The sequence below is a fragment of the Rattus norvegicus genome, chromosome 15 (genome assembly GCF_036323735.1).
Source record: "Rattus norvegicus strain BN/NHsdMcwi chromosome 15, GRCr8, whole genome shotgun sequence".
NCBI classification, from domain to species: domain Eukaryota; kingdom Metazoa; phylum Chordata; class Mammalia; order Rodentia; family Muridae; genus Rattus; species Rattus norvegicus.
Window position 1 is genome coordinate 17,864,161 of NC_086033.1, and position 9,020 is coordinate 17,873,180.

The window sequence follows — 9,020 nt, forward strand, 5'->3', positions numbered from 1 at the left end:
GAGTCCTCCACAATGATAGGAGCCAAGAGACCAAGAGAGGCATTTCAGTACTGTTAAAAAGGTGCTGAGTCACTTTTCATCCAGAGGAGAATTTGACATTGGGACATCTTGCTTGTCATAAAAGGATTCCTAGCTATATCAAGGGCATAAATTGCTATTTTCCCGGGGGTAATTTTAAATGTGCTGCTCTAGAACACAATCACAAACTATTGCTAAGAGCTCATTTCAAGCCAAACACAGTGGTTTTCCTTGCCCATAAGAGCTGGTGGTAGCTCTGAAGGAGGAGGGTGACCACAGGAACAAGAGAGTATGTTCTTGGACCCTGGGCAAGGCACTAGTATACTGTCCACCACAACTCTGATCTGACTGATTTTACACTTTTATCATACCATGAACCAGTTGACATTTTATCAGTCATGTCTATCTTACTCCCTCTTCTCCCTTATAACCCCCATTACATGCCCTCCCCGAGCCACCTTATCATCTAGAATTAGCCAATGAATTTTAATGGGTATTTACATTTTTTTCAAAGAGTGGGAGTCAGTGCATTGGGTGATAGATCATGTAATAATTAAGCACTAAAAGAGCTCAAGAGAAGATTCTTTTTTGCCAGCAGATATCTTTAGGTCAAGGAGGTCTATAAAAAAAACAGCAGATCATTTGCACTCCTTTAAGACAGGCAAAAAACGGCCTTGAATGCAATTAGATGCTCTTACTAGCTTCCCTCCACTAAAGCTCAGTATCTTGCTCCAGTGAGGCAAAGTTTTGAGCTGCTGGCATTTTGAGCTGCAAATTGCTGGTGTGGTATTGCCTTAAAGAACTTGAGGCTCGTGCTGGTTCCCAAATCATCTATTAATTAGAAACAATGAGCCTGAGTCATAGCTCCCGGAAAGGGGAGCTTTCTAGAAAGTTCTTTGCAGACCTTCGAGGAGCTAACCAAACCCTTTTCCCTGTATTACCTTATCTCTTCCTGGCCTCTGCCAATTTTTGAGTTATCTGTTTATGCTGAGGACCATGCCTAGAGTTTAAAGCTGTCCTTTCCCCCAATATCCTCACGAACATCTTGCTTAAAGATCCCTAAAGATCTGTTGTCTATTCAGGAATTTCTTAAGAGCTCATGTGTGGTTAGCTTTGACTTCTTTAATGTTTTAAAAGAGTGAGACTCAATGAAAGTTTGAAATGGCACAAGGATTTATAAGAAAAGCATTTTCTGAAAAAAAAAATCTAAGAACTCCCTCATTCTGGGTAAGATTGAATTTTAGAATACTGCAATTAAAAATATCATTTCTTCATATAGATTATCATATGTAAGCTGTTAAGTCTGGCTCTAAAATAAATATCTTTATCCTCTACATCCCCCAAGGTCACACCATAGAAAGAGTGCATGATAACAGAAAATAAACTTAAGATCATGGTCCTTCAATGGAAAGCAAGTTATGGTCTTCCAACACCCCAAAGAGCCAACCAGGCATACATCACATGAGTCTCATTTCATGCCCCACAGCAGTTTTTCCTAATCTTTTTGCTTCTTGCTGGTGGAGGATCACATCAATAACTGACCTAGCCCAGGGTTCAATGTAGCATGGGCACCCTTCTTACTAGAACAGTCTCCCTTCCTTCTTCCCTTCATTCTAGATGGGGTCCAAATATCACCTGCTTAGAAAGGGGTTTCCCAAGTGCCCATATGAGGTAATATCCCTATTCCCTTCACCCCTTAACTCCAATGTTTCTTGAGTAAGGGAGTGAGGCCAAGTAGAAGGAAACAAGGCCTAATTCAGGCTATGGTCCTTGTCTCTTTCCCTATAGATGGGCTGGCTATGTTTGGTGCAGAATATGCTTACTTGAACTTTTATGTCCCTGAGATAGTGTTCGAGTCTTGGGATGGGAGTTATAATCCTCAGGTCCCCAAAAGAAGGCAATCAATTTTCTCTCCTAGGATTGATACCACCACCATTAATGCCCCTACTGAGAAATTGGGACTGGAAACAACTATAAAGATGATTGTATTTTTGTTGTTTTATAGAGGAAGAAAGCCAGTAAGTTTTAAAATAGTCTCTCTACAGTTCAGAGACTAGAATCTCAGCAAGTGCAGGTGGTGTGAAATGATTTCTGTTCATGTGTCACCCATGTTTTACCTCAGTTTTCAACCCCCCTTCTTAAAATAAGCATCTTCTTTTAAAAATTTTACGTGTTGGGATATGACCTCAGAGGCCAGAAGTTGTTGGACACCCTGGATCTGGAGTTACAGGTGGTGGTGAGCTGCCAAGAGTGGATGATAAAAACAGGATTTAGGTCCCTTACAAGAGCAGCAATCACTCTTAACCACTGAACTATCCTTCTAGTATACTCACCCCTTCAAATTTTGATTCCAAGATGGACTCATTTGCAACTTGCACCAGTTGTCTTGTAAGTATTTGAGATAGATTAGAACTTCCTTGACCACTAGTCTCACATTCAACGTCAACCTCTTAGGGTTCATCTTTTGGATTTTTTTTTTTGAAATGTCCTGTTCTAAGATATGAAACGATCATCCATTAGTCTAAAGGTTTATTTGGATTAAAATCTGTACTCACAAGGAAAAGAACATAATCTTACAAAACAGTTCTTTTAAATGGTAAAGAAGGAAGGGTGTGGGCACTTTAAACTATTAGTCAGCTGAAAGTGCTGGAGCCTTAGAAGCTGTGTGACGATTCTTGAGTAGGTGCCTACCCACTTCAGCAATTGTGCCTGCTATTCAGCTCCAGAGTTGTACACACTCCAGACATGAGTGCCATTAATTAAATGACATGCTTAGCAGACTCTCAGAGCCATTAATTATCAAAGGTAGCCTTTTCCATGCTTGGCTCCAAATGCCATTATAACAGAAGAACATGAGTTAGTGTTACAGAGTGAGCTGGCAGAAGGTCACCCACAAAAGGCAACATGGGAAGAAGCTGTCACAGAAAGTAAATGACAAAGCACAGATGCCTTTTTAGCTTCTTTTTTTGCCCATTTGCAAGGTCTGAAAGTTCTTCTGGTTGGAGGGAATTTCTCAAAATTAGTTTATCTCCTGCAAGATGCAAGTGAATAGAAAGCAATCAGTCTTTCCTTTTGACTGGGTTGCAGAGAAGTGTGATATCAGCAGAGGACTTGGAGAAAAATAGTCTGTTCTCCATACACCCAAAGGAAAGAACGGTTCTCTTAGGAAAAGTCTCTCCTAGGCATGCTTCAGACACAGGGAAGTGGTAGAAATACAGCAAGCAGCCAACAGAGCCTGAGTGCCTATCTATAGTGTGTAACAGGACGTGTCCAAGCTGGGATGCTAGGTCCCAGCCTGTTCTGTTTCCTAATCCCACTACCATGCTGAGAGCCGATACCATTTAATTTGCAGAAGAGACAACCCTAGACATCCCAGAGTATATAACTCAGAGCTTTAAGCTTCCAGCTAGTTTTTCTTGAGTGTTATCAATTCTTAGAGTTTGATTCTCAGAGTCCATGGTCACCGTCTAAGCAGAGGTGGGTGAGCACCGGCCTTGCCAGAGAACAATTGCCTTCAGCCTGATATTTGAGAAGCTTGGCCTTGCAGTATACATTATGGGGTTGCATTGTTTTCATTGATGCTGCAGACTGGGAAATGCACCCTGTTGAATAGGAACTTAATTAGCCCCTGGACATCTCAGGAAGTGGTGTTATTAATCAGCATGTGAAACACGATACAGAGTAGTAATTTGGAGTCTGCCAGCATGCCTGGAAGTTGCCCTACCATCTAGATTTCACACTCAAGCTGCTGGGTTTCTGGTAGTGAACCTGGGCTAACCCCTTCCTATTTCTCGAAGGAAATGAGATATAATTGCATTGTCTCAGAGATAGTAATCGGAGAGACTCCCTGATCCTTGCCATCTCTCCATCAGCTTTTCTGTTACCCACTTACTTTAATACATTGCCACCAATGGCTTTTGTGGTATAAGTTTTAAAGGCCAGTTTATTAAGAAAAAGCTGAAGAAGAGAGGTCAGGGGGCCCTGCCCTTAGAAAATTGCTCACTATACTTTGGTATGAGCAGAATGAAGTTCCGTAGCTTCTCTGCCTGCCCCACTAGCCTGCTGGGAACTAAGACTTTTAGAAGAAGAGACTTGTTAAATAGGTTTTGTGTGAGCCTCTCCAGGCTATATATTTAATAAATGTGGTTCCCCAATTTCAATACCAGCTCAGCCACCTGAGTTTAGATCTCTAGCACCCATAAAATCTAGGTGTCATGGTATATACCTATAATCTCAGCACAGGGAGGCAGAGATGGGGAAAACAGATTGGGGGCACCTGAATGGCTCACTGGACAGCCTGAATTAAGGGACTGCTGAGAACACACACAGAGAACACACATACACACACACACACACACACACACACACACACACACACACAAAGAGAGAGAGAGAGAGAGAGGATAACAAACTATTTTTTGTCTCAGCCCTGTTACAAAAGCCAAATCATTAATCCCCATGGGCAAGGGTCATTACCTGCAAAAACAACAGGAGCCCCTGTCCTGTGAGGGACGAAAACAAATACTCTTTGTAAATTCTGTCTTGAGTAGCTGAGCCATGCCACTCTCCGAACACATTTTAGAATGGAAACACAGGGAGATAGGTGAGGACCTTATCACCATCAAGTCTCATGATTTCTGCCCACAGGTCCACAGTTTCTCTATTCTCCAGATCAAGATCAGTCACAAGGGAGCTGGTCAGGAATGTTTTCACCTGCCCAGATGATCCTCAAGGGCAAGCAAGTGTGGAACCACTACTGTAAAGAGAGGAAAAGCCAGGCTCTGTAGTCCAAGTCTTCCCCTTATACATTATCAGGGTGTTTTGCTTGTGGGCAGCTCTCCCCCAGGCACACCCAGGAGAGAGATATAGCAATGTCATCTCAGTTTCATTACAGAAGAGGACTTCCTCTGGACTGACCATTGGTTTACCTGGTAAAAATGATGCTGCCTTCAATGTACTCAGAGAGCATGGAGAAAGGTTTTCTGGAGCTTACTGAATGTACACTAGTGTCTAGAATGCCCCTTAAAGGTCTAGGTTCTGGAGGCTTGATGCCCAAACTTGGTATTATATGGAAGTGATGGACCCTTAAAGAGTAAAGTCCTCTGAATTGTGTTTGGTTCATTGGGCTTTCAGGAGATTCCGGTCTTTTTTCGTTCTTTTTGAGTTCACCATGTTGTCTCAGCATCATGAGCCAAAGCAACAGGTCCAACTGATCACAGGTAGACTCTCCAAAACATCAAACCCCAATAAATTGCTTCATTCATTTCTTCTCTTAGGAAGCCATTGCAGTGATGGGCCAACATACTGATAGTTTCAGATTCAAAGAGTCAGTGGGGCTCAGCTCATACTCACAGGAGGATCTGACGGCACCTATGATGTTCCCTTTACCCACTGAATCATCCAACAGAGCACAGGGAAGATCAAAGGCCTTCCTGTGGGCTTCAGGGAAAGATGGATGCAAAGGTTTCTGTAGTCTTTCCCGACAACTTTGATGCTGGTCATTTTGGGGGGTATTTTCATTTCTCTTCCAAATTCAAAAATTCCCTTCTCCAAATATGCAGAGCAATGGAAAGTCCCTTCTGTTACCTTTCATGACGCTGAAGAATGTACCCCTGACAGTATAATGCCATTCCTCCTGTCATTTCTCAAGCATATTTTTAAGGGAGGAGTTAACCTGCCACTGTGTCTAGTAAGAACCTAGACATAGCTGAAAGTTGGGATATGCATGACTGTTGAGCTCCCTGATTTTAGAAGCTCATGTATCCAGGCCTGCTCACCTGACTCCTTATGATAGGTGTAGTGGCTTCACTCTGTATAAAGTATTTCCCAAGTGGGCCAGAAGCATGTGAGGGATTAAACCATCCACTTCCTCACCCCACCCCCAACCCCCAGGGAGCCCTGTTTACTTGTCAATAAATCCTTTCATTGGCATCCATGGGTTAAATTAAAAACTCTATTGTCAGTGGTCATGGTGACAAGGGAGGAAGCTGAAGACCTGAGGAGGAGCATGTTGTGTTAGGTCCATTGAAACCCCGGGGAGATGGGCATGCCACCAGCTACACTCTGCATTGGAGAGGCACAGCTTTCACTGGATCCTGAGTGCTGAGTCTTTAGTGCCTTCAAAGATGGCAGAAGTCATGGTCATGCAAACAAGAGAGGCAGACCTGCCATGAAGGAGCATGGCAACACCACAGGCACATTTGTGAGTGCTTTATGTAGACCCTGCAGCCCCTATTCAATGTGCTCACCTCACTCCCCTCTGTAGGCACACAACGAACCTTTGGATACATTTCTCCTCAAATCTTGTAAGCCTACCTAGTGTTTTGGACATGAAAGGTAAACACTGCTTCCCATGATGCTCCAAACCAGCTATGGAAATGAAACTACCATAGACAGAGCAATGAGAAACCAGATGGATATGTGGGTGCTAAAGCTGGGTGAAGGATGAGTTATAGAAGCAGTGAGAAGGTCCTGTGTAGAAAGAGGTAGAGCAAACTCAGAGACAGACTGAGGAAGTCAGGTGTTGGAAGTAACATGGGCTACAATGTCCAAAAATAAAACTGATAGAAACTTCTAGGACATAAATCTGCTGTAGACAGGCTAGGCAGAAGAAGAGAGAGGGCACATTCATTTTCAGGCCAGCACAGATGCCTCTGACTCAAAGTCAATAATGGTTCAAGGATGAAATCTGTGATGAATGTTTAGAGGATGACCCACATCTCCAGACAAGGCAAGCTATGCTAGAAACAGAAGCAAATGGACCCAGGGTCATGTGAGACTAGGACAGGACCCATCTCTGGAGGGTACTTTGACTGGTTCAAATACCTCACTCTCCAAACTTCTTTATGATATAGCCCTGTGCTCAGAGGACAGAACTCTGGTCTAGGTTAGAAGTGACTGTGTTATGATCCCAAAGGGACTGCATATCATTACACAGACCTGTGCCATCCTGCGCTCTCTGACTTTGTACCAACTCGCAGGAAATGGGTTCCTAGACTCACAAAAAATCTCCATATGCCAAAGGCCAAGGTTTGTATCCTCGCCAAGGTGACTTTGTATGGATCTAACAAGATAGCCTTAAATAGAGCCCTCAAAATAAACAGAGAGCTAGCTTTTCACATCCCAGTATCCCAGGTCTGCATCTTCTGTGCCGAACTCAAACCAACAAATGGCAAACCATATAAGACAAATCAGTTCTCTTTTGGGATCCCTTGAAAACACCGAGGAAGACGTTAGAGCCATAAGTCAGAAGTTATGAGCACTCGTTACTCATCCCAAGGACTTGAGTTCAGGTCCTAGCACCCGCATCAGCTACTCATAACTGCCTGAAACTCCAGCCACACAATTCAGAGCCATCTTCTGGTCTCTTCAGGCCCTTGCACACACATGTAACATACAGTTGCATATACATATATATATATACATATATATATATATGGATTTTTAAAAAGAAACACTAGAGAAGTCTGTGAATCATAACAAAATCTTTTCATTTGTCACATCCATGGTGGCTACCCAATACTCCTAGCTCCTTTTCCCCAGTCATCCCCAGATTTTAGGAGGTATACTTCAGTCTTCCCATCTCTCCCTCCACTCCCAGGTACCAGATTCGGCCTTCCAGTTGCTGGCCACACCCATTTTACTGAGTCCAATTTTTGAGGTTTAAAGGAGTTAAGGCTGCAACAAAGAAAGCCGGCACAGAGGTGTGAAATGTATTTCCATGGTCACCTGGACTTAGATCTAAACCACCACACTCTGCCATCAAGAGATTTTCTTATTTCCTTGCTAGATAAGATAGGACAAGGAGGAGAAATGTAGTCATCTGAGTAGAAATGTTGTAGAATATCTGGTCCATCTTGCTTCCAACCTGGTTCTGCCAGCATACAGGGCTTTAATGCGTAGTCCCCAAATCCAGGTGCCAAAGTGTTCAGTCACAGCTGAAGCTTGTTTTGGAATAGATTCCCAGCCCTCTCCATAGACCTGCTGAATCTGAATATGGGGGACAGAGTATAGAAATCTGTGTTCTTAAGCTCGGCAGAGAGTTTTAGACAACAGCAATGTTTGATAAGCTCTTGTTATGTAGCACGTACAGGTCTGAATCATTTTGCTGTGTTTATAAGCTTTGAATTGTTGACGTGGACTCTTTAGAGTCCTTGCAGCTGACCGTTGGTGATGCAGGTGATGGGCAAAAGACAAAGAAAGGACATGAACCCACCGAATAAGTCGAGGCATCAAAAGGTCGGGAACCATTGATTACACATTGCTTGCCCACACCTCAATATTATCTCCCATAAAATGTTAATGGCAATACAACAGATTAACAGTAAACAAACTTATATTTTGTTTATTGCTATGCCTCAGAAGAAACGCTACTGGTTCTAACTAAATGTCTGTTTTTATGTACTGTCATTTCCAGGCATGAGAGAAATGCAAACAAATCCCAAGGCATAAGAAAATGGGCCTCATTCTTCTGGACTCTGCAACATTGGAAATGAAGCTAACCACCTTATATTGTGCCCATGATCCTGCAACTCTGTGCAAAGCGTTTTATTGCATGTGTGGAAGCCACTGACAATATGCTTCAATCATGATGACAGACAGCTAGCTTCCCAGACAGTAGCATTGACAACCTGCCATAGTTTCCTAGTTATGTACTTAGAATGGTACCATTTCCAAACTGTCCCTTATCCTGAATGGAAATAAAGTGGTTGCTAAAATATTTACCCAGTATTCTGGATAACTTAAACATTGATATTTTGGGGACCCCCAAATGGCATAAATGAGAAAGTTGCTTTCTGGGAGCTAGAGTGTTTCCTGTGAACCAAAGGTTGATTATAGTAGAGAGGAGATTAGAAGTATATCATTGGGTAGGAAAGGTAACAGCACAGGAAACTTTCCTTGGTCAAATTCTCCTGCCATTGATGCAGAAAAGTGAAGTTGAAGGAGTTCATGATGGCCAGGGTAGCTCTGAGAAACAAGATCACGGCGTGCTGCTGTGGTTT

General features: G+C 42.9%; 1 protein-coding gene across 9 annotated transcripts in view; it reads left to right on the forward strand.

Annotated features, from left to right (window-relative positions):
* The window catches only part of Fhit (fragile histidine triad diadenosine triphosphatase), a 1,507,501-nt gene extending 1,498,760 nt beyond the window's left edge, over positions 1 to 8,741 (forward strand). For 8 of the 9 annotated variants that reach the window (XM_063274603.1, XM_063274602.1, XM_039093632.2 and 5 more), the window contains one exon: positions 8,435 to 8,741. In XM_063274603.1, coding sequence (XP_063130673.1) covers positions 8,435 to 8,440 — 6 coding nt within the window. In that variant the 3' untranslated portion in view covers positions 8,441 to 8,741. 9 annotated transcript variants of the gene reach the window in all.
* Positions 8,742 to 9,020: the final 279 nt, after the last annotated feature.